Source organism: Podarcis raffonei, chromosome 2 (genome assembly GCF_027172205.1).
Source record: "Podarcis raffonei isolate rPodRaf1 chromosome 2, rPodRaf1.pri, whole genome shotgun sequence".
In the NCBI taxonomy this organism is placed as follows: Eukaryota; Metazoa; Chordata; class Lepidosauria; order Squamata; family Lacertidae; genus Podarcis; species Podarcis raffonei.
This window is the reverse complement of record NC_070603.1, coordinates 66,939,287-66,960,842: the sequence shown is the minus strand read 5'-3', so window position 1 is coordinate 66,960,842 and position 21,556 is coordinate 66,939,287. Positions and strand designations below refer to the sequence as shown.

Sequence of the window (21,556 nt, the reverse complement as noted above, 5' to 3'; positions counted from 1 at the left end):
TGAGGACGCAAACACGAAAGCAGACCAAAACAAAAAAAGGATTGAGGAATTAAGAGGGGAAGTAAGACCACTGAGTAGACAGGTCACTGAACAACAGGCCTATCTGTCTATGGCGGAGCTGAAAAACCGGGAAAGTAATCTTAGGATTAGAAATATTCCAGAACTAGAAAAGGAAGATTTGGCTGGCTTTTTGACTGCAGAAATATCCAAGTTCTGGGGTTTGGCAGAAGAGAAAGACTTCAAAATCGTCACCGCTTTTAGATTGGGAAGAGTGGCCAAGAAAGATAAACCAAGGGATTGCTTGATCATATTGAGATACAAGCAAGAAAAAGACAACATACTTGGCCTACATTTTAAAAACCCATTGGTGATACAGGGAAAGACAGCAGAAATCTTCAGAGACATACCAAAACAATTGTTGGACTTAAGAACTACATACAAGGATCTGGCAAGATTATTAAGAAACAACACAATCCCTTACAGGTGGGAATTCCCCCAAGGATTATCTTTTAATTTGAAAGGGAAGAAGGTGAGAATCAGAACAGCAGAAGAGCAAGAAAAATTCCTAAACGATCACGGGGAGGACCTTCGAAAAGGGACAGCAGGTACCTGGCCACCCCCCACGCCTGGTACAAAAGATCCACCTCCAGACATAGACGAGAAGGGAGACAACCCCATCGGCTAACAAGCTGATCCAGGATGTCTCTGCAGCTTTTTAGTTGGAATATCCATGGGGCAAATTCCCCTGAAAAAAGGAAAAGGATTTTTCACATTTTGAGGAAAGAACAACTAGACGTCATTTGTCTCCAGGAAACCCATGTGACTAGGCTCCACAGAAGAGTGCTAATAAACAAGCGACTAGGCCAAGAATTTATTTCATCAGCTAAAGAAAAGAAAAGGGGAGTCGTGATATATGCAAAGGAGAGCCTAGCACCAAAATTTGTGTTCAAAGATGAACAAGGAAGAATTTTGGCGATCGAAATACAATCACAAGGAGAAAAATTTTTGATAATTGGAATTTATGCACCAAATGAGGGGAAATCTGAATTTTATGGGAAGCTGCATGAGACAATGCTGGACCATATGGACTATAATAACATCATTCTGATGGGAGATATGAATGGGGTTGTCTCCACACACATGGATAAGTCACAAAATCAAAATGTGACTAAAGATGGCAGACTACCAAAGACTTTTTTTGAACTCACAGACAATATGGACTTGATTGATATCTGGAGGACAAAGAACCCCCTAGGTAGAGAGGGAACATTCTTTTCTGAGGCCCACCTATCCTGGACAAGAATCGACCAAATCTGGATATCTAGAGGACTGGCACCCAAGACCAAAAAAGTAGAGATCTGCCCTAAAACTTGCTCCGACCATAACCCCTTGAAAATGGACTTGAGACTTACACCAGCTGGATCCTTCAGATGGAGAATGAATGATGCATTGTTTAGAGACCAGGAGATAGTGAAGAAGGCCCAAAAGACGATGAAAGACTACTTTGAACTAAATTTGAACACTTCGGTGGAAAAAAAAACAATCTGGGACGCAAGCAAAGCTGTTATGAGAGGGTTTCTGATACAGCAGAATTCTATTAAGAAAAAACTCTGGAACGGTAAAAAGGACAAGATCTTGGAAAGGATAAAAGACGGAGAGAAAAAGTTGAGACTAAATCCAAAATCAAAAGAAGTTTTGAGAGAAATAAAATTCCATCAAGCACAATATGCAAAACTGATAAATCAAGAAGTTGAATGGAAAATCAAACAGATGAAACAAAGATCATTTGAATCGGCAAATAAATGTGGGAAGCTGCTATCATGGCAGCTGAAAAAGAGACAAAAACTGAACTTTGTTACCAATCTAGAGGTTGAAGGAGAATGTATTCAGAAACCAGAGGAAATTAGAAAGTGTTTCCAGAGATATTTTAAAAAATTGTTTTCCCAAGGACCCCAAGTGGAGACTGAAATAAATAAATTTTTAAAAAGCTATGGCCTACAAAAACTAACACAAGACAAACAAACTGACCTGAATTATAAAATAACCCAACAGGAAATCGAAAATGCCATTCAGAACATGTAACTAGGCAAATCCCCGGGCCCAGATGGACTTACCTCCAAATACTATAAGATATTGAAGGAATACCTGACTCAGCCATTGATGGAGGTATGTAATCAAATTATGGAAGGGAAGGGGGCACCAGAATCGTGGAAAGAGGCATTCATCACTTTGATACCAAAATTGGAATCTGAAAAGACTCAACTTAAGAACTACCGTCCCATCTCACTCCTAAACGTGGATTACAAGATTTTTGCTGACATTTTGGCAAATAGATTGAAAAAAGTCTTAAATGGAGTTATTCATAAAGACCAAGCAGGCTTTCTCCCTGGCAGGCATTTGTCAGATAATACTAGGAACATTGTTGACGTTCTGGAACTTCTACAGACAAATTTGAATACAAAAGCAGTTTTGATATTTATAGACGCGGAGAAGGCCTTTGACAATATATCTTGGAAATTTATGAAGAAGAATTTGGAAGGGATGGGAGTGGGAAGGGCGTTCCAAAATGGCATAGATGCAATATATTCAGAACAAAAGGCTAAATTGATAGTAAACAATGTGGTGACAGAAGAGTTTAAAATTGAAAAAGGAACACGACAGGGGTGCCCCCTATCACCCTTGCTATTTATTTCTGTCCTTGAGGTTTTGCTAAATTTGATCAGGAAGGATCAGCAGGTGGAAGGAATACAGGTCGGAGGAAAACAATATAAACTGAAGGCCTTTGCAGATGACTTGGTTTTGACATTACAGGAGCCGGTGTCCAGCACAAAAAGAGTATTGGAATTAATTTCTGAGTTTGGTCGGGTGGCGGGATTCAAGTTAAACAAACAAAAAACTAAGGTTTTGGCAAAAAACTTGACACCTTTAGAAATAGATGGGTTTCAGAAGGAAACAGAACTAAACGTTGTTAATAAAGTGAAATACCTGGGGGTCAACTTGACTGGGAAAAATTTGAATCTGTTTAAAGATAATTATGAAAAATGTTGGTCTGAAATTAAAAAGGATCTAGAAATCTGGTCAAGATTGAAACTTTCCTTGTTGGGAAGAATTGTAGCAGTAAAGATGAATGTATTGCCAAAAATGCTGTTTCTGTTCCAGACCCTACAGATCGTGGACAGAGTGGAATGTTTTGGAAAGTGGCAGAGGGACATTATGAAGTTTGTCTGGCAGGGCAAAAAGCCCCGAATAAAATTTAAAATATTAACAGATGCAAAGGAAAGAGGGGGTTTTGCCCTGCCGGACTTAAGGTTGTATTATGAAGCTGCATCCCTCTGCTGGCTGAAAGATTGGTTTTTGCTAGAAAACACTGATGTCCTAGATCTGGAAGGGTTCAACAATGCTTTTGGGTGGCATGCATATTTGTGGTACGACAAGGTAAAGTCTCATAAGTTGTTTAAAAACCATATTGTAAGGAAATCTCTGTTTTCTGTCTGGACTAAATACAAGGACTTATTTGAAAACAAGACTCCGAGGTGGTTATCACCGATGGAGGCTAAAGCCACAAAAATACTTAATATGGGGGGTGGCTGGGCAAAATACTGTGAAATAATAGAAAGAGTGGGTGACACTTGGAGGTTGCAGAGCTTTGAAAAATTGAAAGGGAAGGTGCGAGACTGGTTTCACTATGCCCAAATTTTAGAGATCTTTAAAAAAGATAAAAAAATTGGTTTCCAGGTGGAAAAATCAAAATTAGAACTAGAATTACTTGAACCTAAGACGAAAGTGCTTTCAAGAATGTACAACTTGCTGCTTAAATGGAATACTCAAGATGAGACAGTCAAATCAGCCATGATAAAATGGGCACAAGATATTGGATACAACATTATGTTTGAGGACTGGGAAAGGTTATGGACCACCGGTATGAAATTTACGGCATGTAGTGCCTTAAAGGAAAATATTATGAAAATGATGTACAGGTGGTACATGACCCCAGTCAAACTTGCAAAGATATACCATTTGTCTGATAATAAATGTTGGAAATGTAAGGAGGCTGAAGGAACTTTTTACCACCTCTGGTGGACATGCCCGAGGGTGAAGGCCTTCTGGGAAATGATTTATAACGAGTTGAAAAAGGTATTTAAGTATACCTTTCAGAAGAAACCAGAGGCCTTCCTCTTGGGCATTGTGGGCCAGAGGATACCTAAGAAAGACAGAACCTTCTTTCTATATGCAACGACTGCAGCAAGAATTCTCATAGCTAAATACTGGAAGGCACAGGAGCTACCCACACTGGAAGAATGGCACACACAACTGATGGACTATATGCAACTAGCCGAAATGACTGGCAGAATCCGAGACCTGGGAGAAGAGGCTGCGGAAGAGGATTGGAAAAAATTTAAGGACTATTTACAAAAACATTATAAGATATATGAATGTTAAAAATTTGCTAAGGTTTGAGGTAAATATGCTTCAGTATTGAAATTCGGAGTTGATAGAAACAAAGTTAATGATTGAGAAAAGTTTTAATTTCAGAGTGAATAATTAGATGAAAATATAAAAACACAGGAAACAAGGTATTAATTTGCTGTTTATATTTATTATAAAGAATGCAGGGATGGAGGAGATGGGGAAGTCCAGTGGATGATGAAAAAAAAAAAAAAAGACTTCGAAAAATGAATTTTTTCTTGTTTAATTTCTTTTTCTTTCTGTAAAACCGCTTTTGTTGTGTTATTGATGATGGATTTAGATTCTGGAAAAAAGCAATAAAAAAATTTATAAAAAAAAAAAAAAAATGAACTACACTGACCTCACCCGCTCCTTCCCAGTAAGCAGCAGCGATTCAGCTCTCCAGATAAGCACTGCCACACCACCATGCCCTCCACCCCTGGAAATGGGGAGGGAGGCTTGGTTGCTTCTGAGTGGGTGACTTCTCTTTCTCTTTAAAGACACAGTGAATGTGCATGCTCTGGATTAATTCTAATCTATTAGTTGCTTTAGCAAGCCATTAATTTGAACAACATCAAGACCCTGTAATAGCTGAATCCTAGCCTGAATGCTAATTCCCTGTCTACACATAACTTTCCAGCCACACTTTGCAATAAAAAAGATGGTGTAGAACAGTATAATGAGAAAGCCTTTATCTTCACATTTAAATCTTATGGGCAATTTCTGAAGATTATGGGAGTACTGTACAGAACAAATCCCATCCTCTGATGTCCTGAGCAAAGCATTTTGTCATTGCTGTGGAAGTTTGTTGCCTTTTAACCAAGATGTCCACAGTGTTTACCAAACACCAGCATTGGGTGGCCCAGTGAGATGTGAACTAACCACAGGGGGCGAAAAAGAAAGAAAGCCTGCTGCTGAGTGCTGTGACTTATGTCACACAGCATGTAGATAAGAAATTAGAGAAGTCAGAACTTGGTTGTGAAATGAGCATTCTGTTAAATCTCCGCTTGCAAGTAGGAACAAAGCCACCCTCTGCTACCATCTAAGCCTGCACCATGTTTCCCCTGGAACGAATTCTGTTGGTGGTGTTTACAGGTAATCAAACATTAACAAAATTATAAATTGTGGAGTTGCACTTCTGGGAAATCATTGTTTTATACTTGTACAGTGTAATTGTTCAGTATGTAAATATTTAATTCTCTTTAATTCAAGACCAGACATCTGGCAAATGATTGTGATTTCTAACATTTTAAGGCTGTAATACCAGATATATACCTAAATTGACTTGTCTCTGAGTAAACGTGCTTAGGGATGAAGATGCAGGAATGAGAGAAAGTTAACATGCTGCTGTTATTTGCATATGGTATATGATTTCAAGAGCTTAGGCACTAATACTACGTTCTTTTCCTAACCGTCAGCACCAACCATGTGACATATTAAGATGTTATTGAGGCTGACTGCATGTAATGCATGTTCACCTAACTGGAACAGATCCCTGTGATAACCATGTGAAAACTATAAACCTCACACGCACCCTAGGTTTCCAGAATACCTGGTTCTGTGCTACAATATGCTATGATATCCCCGCACAGTGTCAATTTGTATGATTTGAAACACGGGGCTCTACTCAACAGCGTCAGCAAGAGCTGTGAGGATATGAGTCACATGCTATCAGCATACAGACTTCAGCATTTGAAAGAAAATATATTCTGTTCCTGCGAAATCTGACCACAGTCCTTAACCGCCAAGGGGCTTCCCACCAGCGCAAATGCTCTTTAGTTTCTGGTAGATAACATATTTTTCTTTTCTTTTACTCACACTAAAGCTAAATGTGATGGGAGAAATCATGCCTCATTTAGTCCCAAACAATCTTCCACATCTGGTTCAATATTTCCTACTTTTATCCTCCAGTCTGGTTCAGCAGCAAGTTGATTTCTATGCTTGTTCTTCATATAACAAAATGTTGAAAATGTTTGTTCACAATGATATGTGGAACAAAAGGGAACTAGATGTCTCAAAGCTTTTTCACCTAACTTCTTATAATCAGCGAAAACCTTCACCCAGAATTGGTCTAGTCTACAGTCTTTTAAAAATGATTTCAATGAGCCATCACAAGTCACATCAACAGGTACATCTTGCTCTTCTGCAGATAGTTGTACATCACCACATTCAAAAGGATTCCTTACACATGAGTGCTCAGGATTTTGTGCAGGGAAGTAATCTCTGATGCTGGTCACTAAATCACGCAGGTGCTCTTTGATGTAATGTTTTACTTATGGCATCAGTTCTATGTCATTGGCCCCCAGAAATGTCTCCAGTGTTGGGATATTAGTGAGGCTACCACCTTATACTCAGCTTGCCCATAATCATAATTTTTAAATCACTGCCTCAGTCTTATCTTCAACATAAAAAATATTCACATCACTACCTTGAAGGCTTGTGTTGAGAGTGCTCAAGTATGTGAAAATGTCTGCCAAGTAGGCTACCATACACAACCACAGAAAGTTGTTCAACTGATCACATGAAATTTTGAATCTGTCAGAAAAACTATTGAGTCATACCACTGATCCATTTGGCTCAGTATTGTCTCTACAGTGAATGGCAGTAGTTCTCCAGGATTTCAGATAAGGATCTCTGCCGGTCCTACCCAGAGGTGCCAGGGCATGCGCAAAGCAGATGCTCTACCCTGAGCTATTGCCTATCCCCAGACAGTAGGAAAAGTTCTTCATTGCTACACTACAACTGAATTTTAAAAAAGGAACTGTGTATAGAACTTGCAAGTGCTCTATATTCAGAAGGCTTTTTATATGCTATTCCTTACTTGTAATCTGAGATGGTGCATCTTAGCAAAACTTTGTAGCATAAAGTTCTGCTATCTGAGGGATCTTGCACCTTCAAGACATAGGTGAAGGCTTGGTCAGGGCTTGATAAAGTATTGGTGAAGACTGAGTAGAAAACAGATGGAATTTTGTAATTTTGGTGGTGGTAGTAGTAATAGCAGCAGTAGTAGTAATTTATAACACAGTCCTTCTGTGCCCGCTTCATCCCTGGCTTAAATAGATTAATTAGTTAAATACAGTACTTATTTGGAGTGAGGTTTTTATTCTTGCTTATTACCCAATAGAAACAACCAACTTTTTAATTTATTTGGTTTCTGCCCTACATCTGTTTCCTCCCACTCCCAAATGTAGCCACATAGCTTGACTCAGAAAACAAGAAAACAAAATGCTATTTTGTTGCAATTATATATATATATATATATATATATATATTGTGGCAATTTGCTTAGCTATTTTCCCTGTTGGACTTCCAAACCGAGACATTAATCCCAAAGTCATAAGGCAAGATTCACTGAAAACCGTACCCACAAGCAGTGGGAGGGTCCTCTAAACTTGATAGACCTTGGAAGAAATTAGAACTTATTTTTAGTTAAAAAGTAGAGAGCAAGGGGAAGGGGGAAGGGAACCCTTACTTTAAAAAAAAATGATAGGCATGTCAATCCGCCCCGTGGAGCAAACCATTTGCTCTCCTATCCCCTGCCCCCTCCAGTTGCAAAAGCCCTAAGAAACTGTGTCAGAGGTTTTTGCTCAATCCCAGCTCACTTGGCACCCAGCAACTCTTTCACAAGTTTTTCCCTGGCCAGCAAGCAGGCACTGGGCATGAGCAGAGGCTGGATGATCCGTGGAAGGCTTTCATCGTGCAAATACCAAGATAAGCAAGTCCCCTGGGTGTGTTCTGTGGACCCTCAGGGGTCCCCGGACCCCTATTTGGGAACCACTGCTCTAAACTGATTTGTTTAATAAGAATATCTATCAGTTTTTTTTTGTTGCTTGCTAAAGAATTTACCAAACATTTCAGAAACTTCCACTGAAGTGCATAAGTGATGACTGCTATTGAAAGTTAGTATTTACAAGTTGCATCCAATGGTGTTCCTCTGCTGATGGAAAGCTCTTTGATCCAGCAAAGAGTTTCTCAGCAGAACAGGGAGCCTATAACTCACCCTCTTCCCTGCAACCCCACTACCTTCCACATTGTTCCAAAGGTCCCCCATTCAAAAATCAGATTCCTTCTCCATTCCTCTACGGTTCTATTAGCTCAGAGAGCTTTCTGATATTGAATGGACTCCATTGGATATAGCCCTATGAATCCGCCCCCCATAAATGACTACACATTTTGTCATGGAGAAACATACTTCATGTTTGAGCACCCATATTATTGTTAAGCTTAGTTTGGGTGTGTTTGCTCTTCGTTTTCTTGGCTTCAACTCAGGAGACTGAGGCGAGGTGTTGGAATATGTGCCTGGGCAGAATATTTTCAAATTACAAAGTCAGCATAATATTAGGCTTTAGGAAAGTTGCTGAGATGGAAATCTTTTTACAAATACAGTGATGTTCCCACAGTTTGTCACAATTCCATTCCTTTTTTCTTTCCTTTTTTGTAACTGTAGTGTCTTCCCCTACATGCTTGTTGACATCAGTTGCTGGGACTACAATACAGGGAAAAGTGGGCCAGAACATCACTTTACCCTGTCATTATTCTACTGTGGAAAATGGGATCAGAACCATATGCTGGGGGCGAGGAAGTTGCCCTCTATCTTGGTGTTCCAGTCAAATTTTCCAGACCAACGAAGGGAAATCAATATATAAGAAGGATAGCAAGTATTATCTACTGGGAGATGTTCATCAAGGAGATGTGTCTCTGACAATTGTGAACGGAACAGAAGAAGATTCGGGAACATACTGTTGTCGTGTGGACATACGTGGCTTGTTCAACGATCTGAAACATAACATTGAAGTTGTGATTGAGAAAGGTGAGCAGAATGCTTCCACCAGGCATATGCCAGTTTGTCACTACCTAAGACAATATTTGCAGCATATTTTTAAGCTTGGCAAAATGTTAAAGGGTCTTGATAAAACTTTTTACAGAAAAGATAGAGCTTCTGCTATGAAGGCTAACAATCCCAATAAATCATATGTCTATTCCCCCCCGCCAAACATGGGTAGCATTAAAATGATTATGCATATTTGCAGAGGATGGGTATCAATAGCTAAATGTCAATTATTTCTTGACTCGATGGGCTTTTGGTTTACTGCAGCAAAGCAGTTCTTTTGTCATTATGCCCTTAAATTCTTCATAATTACCCAATAATCACATTTCCTTCACACACAAATATGCATCTGTATTTACACTCACAGCTAAAGGTAGGGAGGAAGAGAGGGTTTCTGCTGTTACATTCTCATATTCTTAGAAATAGTCCTGTGCCAAGCAAGACTTCAATCCAACAAGTTGATGGCTCAGATTTTCAGGCTATATGACATGCTGAAATATAAAAGTTGCAGCAGGAATTTGGTTCATGATCAGAGGGCTTGGTCATAGTTGACCTCTGCTGGAATGAAAAGTAAAACTAAAAACGAGACAGCAGTTGATCTCCTGCTAAAAGGAAGAGACCACTGGGCAAGTCCAAAGTATATGTGTGAATGCAACTTCTGCACAGCCATCCATAGTTTGGTAAACCTCAATGACCAGTAGATGTTCACACGATTCTTTACTATGTTAGCTTCAGCCACAAGTCCAAAAAGTGCTAAATATATTCCATTGTATCTAATGCTTTTGGGGCTTGTACCCAAAGCTAATATAGCAGTAGTGTGGAACCTTAAGCCTGCAATCTAAATAGACCTGCCAGGTCCTGTCAAATGGTCTGTGAGACAATTTCTTCTAAACAGGACATACCTGTAAGAACTATGGCCCTTGGAAGGTTGGACAGGTACAAATCAGGTAGTTGGGCTCAAAGAGGTTCACTACCCCTGTAATACAGCAAAGATTTACATTTTTGCTAAATATGGTATGGTGCAACTGACTTGTCTGTTCTTTTTCTTTATCAGGGAACTGGAGTCCAACTACAGCTAGAGTACCAGGTATATGTATATAGATGGATTGTGAATTTGTTAGTCTCCATTGGTTAGTCTCAAGTCTAGTGAAGCATGGAGTGGAGTGAAATGAAATGAAGTGTTGACTGTAACTCTGAAAGAAAAGAAGAAAGAATAAATTAGAAGAAATAGTGAATGTGCTTAACTCCCATTTTAAACTGACAACACTAGATTTTCTTATCCATGCATATAACTTGGGACTCATCATCCAGAAACATCCATTTATGTTTTCAAAGACAAAGACAGCTATAATTATAATTATTTATTTGTACCCCACCCTTCTAGTGGCTCCCAATAGAATATTAAAAATACAATGAAACATCAAACATGAAAAACTTCCCCAAACAGGGCTGCCTTCAGATGTCTTCTAAAAGTCAGATAGTTGTTTATTTCCTTGACATCTGACCGGAGGGCATTCCACAGGCTGGGCACCACTGCCGAGAAGGCCCTCTGCCTGGTTCCCTGTAACCTCACTTCTCGCAGTGAAGAAACCACCAGAAGGCCCTCGGCGCTGGACCTCAGTGTCCGAGCTGAACAATGGGGGTGGAGACTCTCCTTCAGGTATACTGGGCTGAGGCCATTTAGGGCTTTAAAGGTCAGCACCAACACTGCGAATCCAGGTTGTATGAATGAGTATGCCGCTTTATCTTTGCTTTGTCCAGCTACTATACACTTCACTGAAACTTACTTTGCTTTGGAACCAAGATGGATGTCCAGCACACAATCCCCACAGGATGTAAGTATCTGCATGGTTTCTTTGCAGATTGATGGAAATGTTACATAACTTATAGGTACAAAATGTCCTTCCAGAACTTATCTGTGTTAAATATTGTTCTTTCTTGTTATTGCTATCCATCATTTTTGGTGAGTGAACCATAAATAAATGACTTCTTCTTTTCCTCTTACATGAAGCCTTTGGCAGACTCTCTTACCCGCCCCATGCTCCCCATGCCCCATGCTATTAAGCTTAAGTATAACTAAATTAATATTCTTTCTTGTTTTATCTTGCCTCCATCCTCCACCTGCTGTCTTTCCCTGTGTTTGTTCTCAGATTGAAAGCGTCCTTTTCTGCTTTGCAAAGTACTGTGCACATAGATGGATATATAAAACAGACATTTTTCCTTTATGATCATAATTTACCGTATTTCTCTGTGTATAACACGCCCCCGTGTATAAGATGCCTCAAATTTAAGAAAATGGGGGGAGCTTGCCCAGAGTTGTTGAGCTTTTTTTGGGGGGGGGGATTGCAAAAAACTACTCACCTGCCATAACAAGCAGTGCAACTTGAAAAACCCACCAATCGTCAGCCAGCACCACAACAGATGACGCAAATCACACACCCCATTGCCACCACCGCAGCAAATTTAAAGCAGTGCTTGCCGCAGCCACCAATCACCCACCCAAACACCACTGACAATCTCCTGCTCCCGAAAACGACCAATCCCCCGTGCCAATTCTGCACTAACCATGTATAAGACGACCCCCTCCACTCCAGTTTGGAGATCATTTGAAAAGAAAAAAAAACCCTTGTCTTATACATGGAAAAGTACTGTATCTCATCAGATTTCATGAGCACAAGCATAATTTTCAGTACTATAACACTCCTAGCAGATTAGCTCACCTCATCTAAATTACCCTATTAATTCCATTTCTGTTTGAAAGGTAATCTGTTATATCTGGACATAAGTGTTTGTATTGCACTTTTCAGTTTCTACTCAGTGAGGTCATTTCTGTATATATTTTTTTGCAGAATATTTCTTTACATTTTACCACACTAAGAGAGAAAAGAAAAGAAGAACCTTCAAGGACAGTCCTATATGTTGGCACTGGAACATGTGCAGTAGTATTATTGCTCATTGTGACAATGCTGGCACTTAAGTGTAAGTATTCCTGTAGTTTTGCAGATTTTCGCTATATATTTTTCAACATTGGCAAATGAGGGAGGGAAGACAGAATCTCTCAGGGCTAGTGCTGGAAGAGATGCAGTATCATTATTAGTCAATATTTGTGGGACTAAAGGATTGTATTCAATGCAGCGCTATGTCAAGGTCCCAATAGTGTAAGGATCACCACTAGCACAATGGGTCTTTCTGCCTCCCCTCCTTTCATGCAGTGGCGTAGCATGGGTTTGCCAGCTCCCGGGATGGGGCAAGTATTGCACCTCCTGGTAGACTGGGTAGAGGATGAACAGAGCCCGCCTTCAACAGGCTACTTGCCCGTTGCCTCTATCCACCTGCCCACTAATCAAACTCGCCTGCCAGCAGGACTCCGTGCCTGTTGTGGGAGCACAGTCAGGTGTGTGCCCAGGGTCATGGCCTCCCTGGCCCATCACACCACGCCTCTGCCCTCATGTGCCCTCCAAATCTGCTCTGGAGAGCACAAGTACACACATAGAGAGTAGTTCTCATGGACGTATTTCAGAAATATTTGGACTGTTTGGCTTTGAGATATTGAGTTGTGCATGTGGTTATTAGTTTGGCATTGTATATATTAGTTAAGGTTTCATGTACAGTGGTACCTCGGTTTACGAATAGCCCTGTTTACGAACTATTTGGTATAAGAACTCGACAAAACCAAAAGTAGTGTTCCGGTTAGTGAACTTTACCTCGGTCTACGAACGGAAGCCGAATGGTGGAAGGGCACCGGTGGTGGGAGGCCTCATTAGGGAAAGCACATCTCGGTTTAAGAACAGCTTTGGTTTAAGAACAGACTTCTGGAATGGATTAAGTTTGCAAACCGAGGTACTACTGTATTATAAATTGTTAAAATGTCATACATTCTTGTTAATGAATTTTTGTAAACTATACACAGAGTTGCTAAATTTGTGGATTACAGCTCTCATCATCCCTGACTATTGGTCATGCTGACTGGGGCTCATGGGAGCTGAATTCCAGCAACATGTGGAAGACCACAAGTTCTCCATCCCTGTTCCAATATAAAAACAAAGCTTTTCATGCCAACACTGCATGCAACGCCTGTCAATTTACAACTTTTCTATGCCTCTAGCAGAGGAGCCAAATCCTAGGGGCAGAGGAGTCTTTGGCAACCCAGTAAAATATTTGGGGGGTGGGGGGCAAAGTTGATGGGCATTGCTATTCAAATGGTATGTGTGTGCCACATCATGAGAGCAGTTATGTAAGGTGGGGCTTACCGGCCCCCGCAATATTTTATTCAAGTTGGCACCTCTGCTTTTAATAAGTCCAGTCCACAGATGTTATAGCAGCCAAAAATCCTTGTTTTTGTTGTTGTTATTCACTAAAAGCATAGCATCTTTTACAAACAACCATATATAGTTAATAATTAACATTTTTTAATACCAATAAACACAAACGGTATTCATTGCCAATTACTGTAATTCATTATTCTAATACTGCGGAGTAGAGAAGAGAGACAATATGTCACCTTGCCATAGTAACCAGGTTGTCTATTGCCCTATTTTCATCAAAATGGATTTTGGAACAACGAGAGTGCAAACATATTACAGGTAATGCCTTACTAGCAAAATCAGGATGATTTACTTGCTGCATACAAATATGGAAATAGGACAGACTTTCTGGAGGGCAGTAATATCAGGAAGTACTGTTTGGTAGTTCCTCTATAATAGTCTCACTCTTAATCTAATGAAAGCAACTGCCTTTTATATTATTTATGTTTTTTAAAAACATCCCACAGGGTATTTACACAAGAAGCAGAAGATGAGTAATTCTATAAGGTAATTACTATTCAAGTCTGTTTCTAGTTTAATGCTAAGAAGAGTAGATGCTATAGTAATTCTACAACTTGCAATTGTTCTGGTACAAAGTGAAGTAATATTACAGTTGGAGAGTTCAGCACGTGTGCTACATATTCACATTCATTGGAAATATATAAGGTAACACCATGGGTTACATTAGGATGTTTATAGGCCTGGATTTAAAGCATGCAAATACTTCCATGTGTGTCAAACAGCAGCACCCCCAAGGCCACATGGGGCTAGTTATGAGAAGCAGACAGAAGGGTAGGCCTGAATACCAATTTTCAAAATGAGGGGAATTTCAAAAGCAGATTATGAAATGAAGTAATGGTCTGCTGCTTAAAGAAAAGGTAAAAAAAGAAAACCCCAAACACCCCACTGGGTATATTGAGTTATTTCTGGTGACCATTTCTATCTCTCAGTACATCCTTGAGAACAATGCTATGGCATTTGCAGAGTAATTATTTTAGGGAGAGGGAGAATGCTGTTGCCACAAAACTGGTGGTGGCTGCAGCAAAACACAAAGCTGTGGATATGTTTTGTCCCCCAGATTTTAAAATTCAAGCCACGAATTCTCACTTGGTAACTTTCAGTTCAGCACTAGAAAACATATGACCATTATTTGTCCATTTTGTTTGGTCCTGAGTTATTTCTAGAGATGTTGATAAGGTACAATTTTGATGGTTTCAGAAAACAAGTCTTCCTCAGGTTATCCTTAATTGGGCCCAGATTGTTTCTGTTTGTGTATGATTTGTAATGGGATTGTTACATCTGCCCTCTCCGACACTTCTTCTGAATTTTTTAAAAAGTAAGGAGCTGGCAGGGAGGTGACATAGACCTCAGGTGTATGGCCTGGATGCTGCAGCGCATGTTCATAGCAGCATCAAGATGCCTCACAGCAAACCCAAGGCAGCCAAAGCCATTCTGAGTATAGGTATTACATGTCACCCAGACAGTACCCCTAGCTTGGAGAAGAATCAGGAAGAAACTAAAGCCTGAAAGGAAGTGATCTGCTGTAATGGTTATATGGGGTTGCTCGTGCGTAAGTTGCCGCCACTCTTGGCGAGGTTGCCTGGTTAAACCTTTTCCTGGCTGGACAGCCCTTCACTTCGTGGCTGTTTCAGTCGCTAGCAGAATCCGCCAGTGGGCGTTTCTTGAACTTCCAGCAAAGAACTTCCAGCAAAGAAGTTCTTTGACACCAAGTCTACGCCTACTTTCCCTGCGCGGAAGTCTTCTGCGCAGGGTGGGTGTGGGTAGCGGAGGACCTGTGCTCTCCCCGCTGGTCTCCGGCAAAGAGTCCTGGAGCCCCCTCTCCGATTCCCCCATCCGCCCCCCTTTATCCGTGGTGTTACGCTGATTTCCTTCCCGAGCCGATGAGTCCCCTCTCTCCCTGCTGGGCCCTTCTCCGGCATCGCTTGGGAGCCTTGCCTCCACTCCTGGCTCCGATGTCAGTTCCCTGACATCCACCTCCCCCCCAGGACCCCCTCCACCCCCGGCCTGACCTTTTGACCCAACTTTGTCCCTTTCCTCGGCCGACGATGCGGGGAATCCCCGGAAGGAGCTGTCGCCATCCTCTGAGGATTCAAACTCCGCTTCCCACCCGCTCCGATCTCTTCCCGCGGGGTGGCCCTCCCAGTCCGATTCCTCTTCCTCTGACGCCTCTCCTCCCTCCTCTTCGGAGGCAGGAAAACCCACAAAATCCTCTTCATCATCTGTGGTTCCAAATTGCTCCTCCCAGAATCTCGCTAGTGGTTTAGGTTTATCTGGGAACAGGCTGTGGAACTCCTCCATAAGATACCCATCATTGATAGCCTCTGCGGGAACCCACGTGTTTTCTGACTCGGGTTCTCTCTCCCAAGCCACCAAGTACTCCACCTGGCGCCCTCACCATCTTGAATTGAGTATTTCCGTGGCTTGGTTGTGGAGTTCCCTCTCCTCTACCTGTGGGTGTGTGGTGACTTCTCCCTCTCGCCCCGGGAATTCCCGCCGCTCCCTGTACGGTGAGAGTAGGGACCTATGGAACACCGGGTGTAATTTCATGCTGTCCGGCAACTTGAGCTTGAATGCCACGGGGTTTACCTGCTGTGTTACCTCAAAAGGTCCCAGCTGCCTTGGCCGCAACTTCTTGCACCCTCCCTTAAAAGGTAACCCTTGGGTTGACAACCACACTCGGTCTCCCACCCGTATGGTCTCCCCTTCCCGACGGTGCTTGTCTGCCTGCCTCTTGTAAATTTCCTTGGCCCGTTCCAAGTTCATCTTAAGTTGTTGGTGCAAGGCCTCCATTTCTTCCACAAACTGCTCTGCCGCAGGTACGCTCCACCCTTCCTCCCCCCTCCCCGGGAAGGCCCTGGGGTGACACCCATAATTGGCCATGAACGGGCTCATTCCCGTGGACACATGTTCAGCGTTATTGTACGCAAATTCGGCCAGCGCTAGTTTCTCTACCCAATTGTTCTGTCTCTCGCTGACGTAGCAGCGTAGGTATTGCTGGAGTATACTGTTCGCTCTTTCTGCTTGCCCGTTGGTTTCCGGGTGTCTCGCCGTCGAGAAGCCCACCTCAACCTGCAACAAGCTCATGAGCTTCCTCCAGAACCGGGAAGTAAATTGTTTCCCGCGATCCGAGATGACCCTCGAGGGATCCCCATGCAGCCTGAAGATGTGATCCACAAACAACCTGGCTGTTTCCTCTGCCGTTACTGCATGCGAGCAAGCTATGAAATGGCACATTTTTGTTAGCAGGTCGACTACTACCATGACTGCTGTCTTCCCCCTTGACTTGGGCAAATCTGTCATAAAATCTATGGATACCACCTCCCAGGGTCTTCCCGGTGTGGGTAAGGGTTCCAGTAACCCTGCGGGTGCAGCCCTCTCCCCCTTTGCCCTCTGGCAGCGGTCGCACCCCCGTACATATTCCCGTACATCTTCCCTCACCCTTGGCCACCAGAACTGCCTGGTGACAAGCAACATGGTTTTGTGTTGACCAAAATGCCCCGCTGTTGGGTTGTCGTGGAGTTGTCTGAGTACCCTTCCCCTCAAGGTCTCCCCCGGTACGTACAGCGCTCCCTTGTAGTACAGTACCCCTTCCTTTTCCTCAAACCCTTCCGTCTCTGAGTTCCCTGATTTTTGTTTGAGCGAATTCGTCGTTTCTAGTAAGCCCGGCTAGTTCTCGTTTCCCAACCAACACTCCCCCACACACCCATCGGTTCTCGGGGAACACGTGTCTGACTTCTGGCGGTCCCTCTCCTTCCATGTACTCTGCTCTTACGTTTTCCTCTCCCGGCACGTACTGGATCTTGAAGAAAAACTTGGAGAACTCCTGTGCCCACCGAACCTGTCTCTGGTTGAGTACTCGCACAGTCCTCCAGTATTCCAAGTTCTTGTGATCTGTACACACCTGGATCTTGTGCTGCGCCCCTATTAGCAGATGTCTCCATCGTCGAAATGCTGCGTAAATTGCAAGCAGTTCGCGGTCATACACCGTGTAGTTTTGCTCCGACTTGCTCAACTTCCTCGAGAAAAAGGCGCACGGCCTCCAGCTCTGCTGGTCCCCCGGCTGCAACAGTACCGCTCCGATGGCCCGGTCTGACACGTCGGTCTCCAGCCTCATTGGCTTCTGCAGATCCACGTGCAGGAGCTGCTCTTCCGAAGCGAACGCCTTCTTCAGCCTTTCAAAGGATTGCTGGGCACCTTCTGTCCAGACGAACTTCTTTTTGCTACTGAGACAATCTGTGATGGGCGCTGTCAAGTGGGCGAAGTTCTTGATGAACTTTCGGTAGAAGTTGCTGAACCCTAGGAACCTCTGCACGTCCTTCCGGGTTTTGGGGGTCTTCCATTCCAGCACCGCCTGCACCATGCTGGGGTCCATAGCTAGGCCCTTGTCTGACAACTTGTACCCCAGAAACTCGACTTCTCTGGCGTGAAATTGGCATTTTTCCAGCTTGACCCACAACTGGTGCTTCTGCAGTCTCTTTAGCACTTCCCTGACGTCTCTGACATGTTGCTTCTCATTGTCCGAATAGATTAAGATGTCATCCAAAAAGGCTACACAGTTCTTGTACAGCAGGGACCCCAACACGTGGTGCATGAAAGCTTGAAAACAGGCGGAGCCCGACTGTAATCCAAATGGCATAACTAAGTACTCAAAGGCCCCCAGGGGGGTGAACATGGTGGTTTTCCATTCGTCCCCCTCCCTCATCCTAATCAAATCGTACGCTCCCCGGAGGTCCAGCTTAGTAAATATTTTCCCCTGCCTCACCCGTGTTAAAATGTTGTCAATCCTGGGCATTGGGAAGGTCATGGGTTCAGATACAAGGTTCAAGGCCCTAAAATCTACGACTAATCTAGGCTGATTAGTATCCTTTTTGTCCACAAAGAACACCGGACTGCCCCCCACCGCCTTTGATTTTCTTATGAAACCTCTTTTCAGGTTCTTGTCAATAAATTCCGGCAACTCCTGCATTTCCCGGTCCGACATGGCATACAGTTTACCCACCGGCAGCTGAGCCCCTGGGAGTAAGTTGATTTGGCAGTCAAAGGGCCTATGGGGGGGTAGTCTATCCGCCTCATTCTCGCTGAAGACCTCCTGCAGGTCAGCATATTGTGGTGGTACCTCCCCTTTTGGCTCCACAGCCATCCCAGCCACCCTGGCCACGGTCATCCTTGGGTTCCCCCCCCCTAGACAGTGTTCCAAGCAGTGAGCTGACCCAAAGGTGACTGTCCGCTGATGCCATGCCACTACTGGATCATGTAGTGCCAGCCAGCTCATCCCTAATATTATTGGGGGTCCTGCCAGTGTGGCTACGTGAAAGGCAATGGTCTCCGTGTGCCTGGAAACCCTCATTCTCATTGGTGGGGTCTGGTGCGTCACTTCCCCTCCCAGAAGTTCTCTGCCATCGATGGTGGTCACTTGCAAGGGAAAATCCAGGGGCAGCAGGTGGAGTTGGTGCTCCAGAGTGAAGTCTTTGCTGAAGAAATTGCAGGAGCTGCCTGAATCCAGCAGCCCTTTCACCTTAACTGGGTGCCCATTCGGGAGTTCTAGCACCACTTCTATGGCTATAGCTGCCTTGGGGGGGTCTGGCTGGGGCACTTCTATTGGTTGCTGGCCTGGCTGCTGTGCCCGCTGATTGGCAGCCAAGCGTTGGTGTTTCCCTGCGCCTGCTCCTTTCCCCCCTCCTCCTCACAGCCAGCGGCTCCCACCATCCCTTGCCATGCCTTTCTTTGAGGGCAGACCCTGGCAAAATGTCCTGGCCGTTGGCAGAGAAAACACTTCTTGGTGGTTTTCCAATCCTTTCCCTCCTTCTTGCGACCTTCACTGGAGTTTGAAACCTCGCGTGCGCGTGCGCCATCTATTTCCATTGGCTCAGCCGGCTGGGAAGGCTGCCTCGGTATTTCAGGAATGCGGTAGTCATGGCAACGTTCCCCTCTCCCTTCGCGCTTCTCCTGAGCCCGCGCTTCCTGCCTTACTCCAATCGCAAGCACAGCCTTGGTCAGCTGATCCATCGACTGCAGGTGGGGCGCACGGGAAAGCTCGTCCTTCACCGTTGGGGATAACCCCTCCTCAAACAACATTTGAATGGGTTCCGAGTCCAGATCCCACCCGAGCCGGTGGATCAGCATCGCAAAACGCGACCAGTAGTCTCTAACTGATTGGCTCCCCTGCTTGCACCCCATCAATTCCCGTCGAGTCACATTTTGCTCCACTTCACTGGAATACATTGTATCCATCACGTGATAGAATTTCCTAAGGTCCTTCAAGGCAGCATTTTGCGTCGCCATTAGGGGCCTGATCCATTCCCGAGCCCCAGTCCTGTAGATGCCCGACAATATAGGCCACCCTTTCCCCATCATCAGCAAAGTCATTATGCTGCAGTTCCAAAGCGTACTCTATTTCCGTTTGGAACGCGTTATAGTCCTGGGGCTTCCCCCCAAACTTGTGTACCAGTCCCGGTACCTTCCTTGCAACGGGGGTGGGTCTGACCTGTGCATCCTGAGTCTGCCTTTCATCTAGCCGCACCGTCAAGAGAGCCACATGCTGTTCCAAATCTTGGTTCCTCTCCACCAGATTTTGCACTCCAGCTGCTTGCTCCGTGGCGCCGGCTCCTCTGGTTTGGCTCATGGTGCTGCCTGCCTGTCGCTGTGCACAAGCAACGTCAGGGACTGACGGATTGCTGTAATGGTTATATGGGGTTGCTCGTGCGTAAGTTGCCGCCACTCTTGGCAAGGTTGCCTGGTTAAACCTTTTCCTGGCTGGACAGCCCTTCACTTCGTGGCTGTTTCAGTCGCTAGCAGAATCCGTCAGTGGGCGTTTCTTGAACTTCTTCCAGCAAAGAAGTTCTTTGACGCCAAGTCTACGCCTACTTTCCCTGTTCGGAAGTCTTCTGCGCAGGGTGGGTGTGGGTAGCGGAGGACCTGTGCTCTCCCCGCTGGTCTCCGGCAAAGAGTCCTGGAGCCCCCTCTCCGATTCCCCCATCCGCCCCCCTTTATCCCTGGTGTTACGCTGATTTCCTTCCCCAGTCGATGAGTCCCCTCTCTCCCTGCTGGGCCCTTCTCCGGCATCGCTTGGGAGCCTTGCCTCCGCTCCTGGCTCCGATGTCAGTTCCCTGACATCTACTTTACCAACAAATAGTTACTAAAAAAGAAGGAATCAGTGAGGAAGAACTGGCTGTCTTTCTTTCTATCACGGTCTCCCCCTCACGGGGTCAGCAAGTGTTATTGCAAGTGTTGTTGCTTTACTTGCAGAAATAAAAATGTTAAAATCAATGAAAGCAGTACAAACAACAACACAACAAAAATATTTAAAAGTTCAAATTAAAAAGAGGTGTCTTGATACCTTTTCTAAAAACAAGGAAAAGGGGCCAATCGTAACTCTGAGGGGAGCACGTTCTAGAATATGATAGCGATAAGGAGAAAGAGCTCTTGTGCATGACTGTCAAGCGGGCCTCTGCAGATGGCAGTATCCTCAAAAGGGCCCCTCCTGCAAGAACTAAATAGCTGAACAGCTTCATAACAATACACGGTGTTCTTTAGGGAGTCAGGTCCTAGGTCAGAATAACCTAGCGGGTAGACTCCAAAAACTGGGGAATACTAAGATTTGTTGAATGATCAAACTTGTTACTTTAACAATAGTATATTTGCTATGACCTCACATATTTCATTTAGCCCAAACGTGATTTATATTTGTTTGCTCTTTCCAGTCAGGTGGCAATCTCAAGCTCAGCCACTGGAGGAATTCGACATGTTATGGAGACTGGTGTCCGTGCGCCAGAAAATATTTATGAGATGGATTAGAATAAGAATAATATGCACAGTTTGGATTGTGTTGACAACTACACCAAGAGGTGTTACTCGGAGCAGACTGGCTATCAAAAAGATATCAGTAAAACAACGAGAATGTCCGGATTCACTGGTGGCCAGACTTTTTGGGGAGAAATTCACATGTTTTTCTACAGCG

The 21,556-nt window shown here is 43.9% G+C and overlaps 1 protein-coding gene across 1 annotated transcript in view; it reads left to right on the top strand.

Moving 5' to 3' along the window:
* Positions 1 to 5,226: 5,226 nt before the first annotated feature.
* Positions 5,227 to 21,556, top strand: part of LOC128403669 (hepatitis A virus cellular receptor 1-like) — a 35,606-nt gene continuing 19,276 nt past the window's right edge. Inside the window, exons 1-7 of the mRNA XM_053368642.1 lie at positions 5,227 to 5,541; positions 8,894 to 9,256; positions 10,329 to 10,361; positions 11,036 to 11,109; positions 12,124 to 12,253; positions 14,046 to 14,085; positions 21,300 to 21,391. Coding sequence (XP_053224617.1) covers positions 5,502 to 5,541; positions 8,894 to 9,256; positions 10,329 to 10,361; positions 11,036 to 11,109; positions 12,124 to 12,253; positions 14,046 to 14,085; positions 21,300 to 21,391 — 772 coding nt within the window. The 5' untranslated portion in view covers positions 5,227 to 5,501. The remainder of the gene's footprint in view (positions 5,542 to 8,893; positions 9,257 to 10,328; positions 10,362 to 11,035; positions 11,110 to 12,123; positions 12,254 to 14,045; positions 14,086 to 21,299; positions 21,392 to 21,556) is intronic.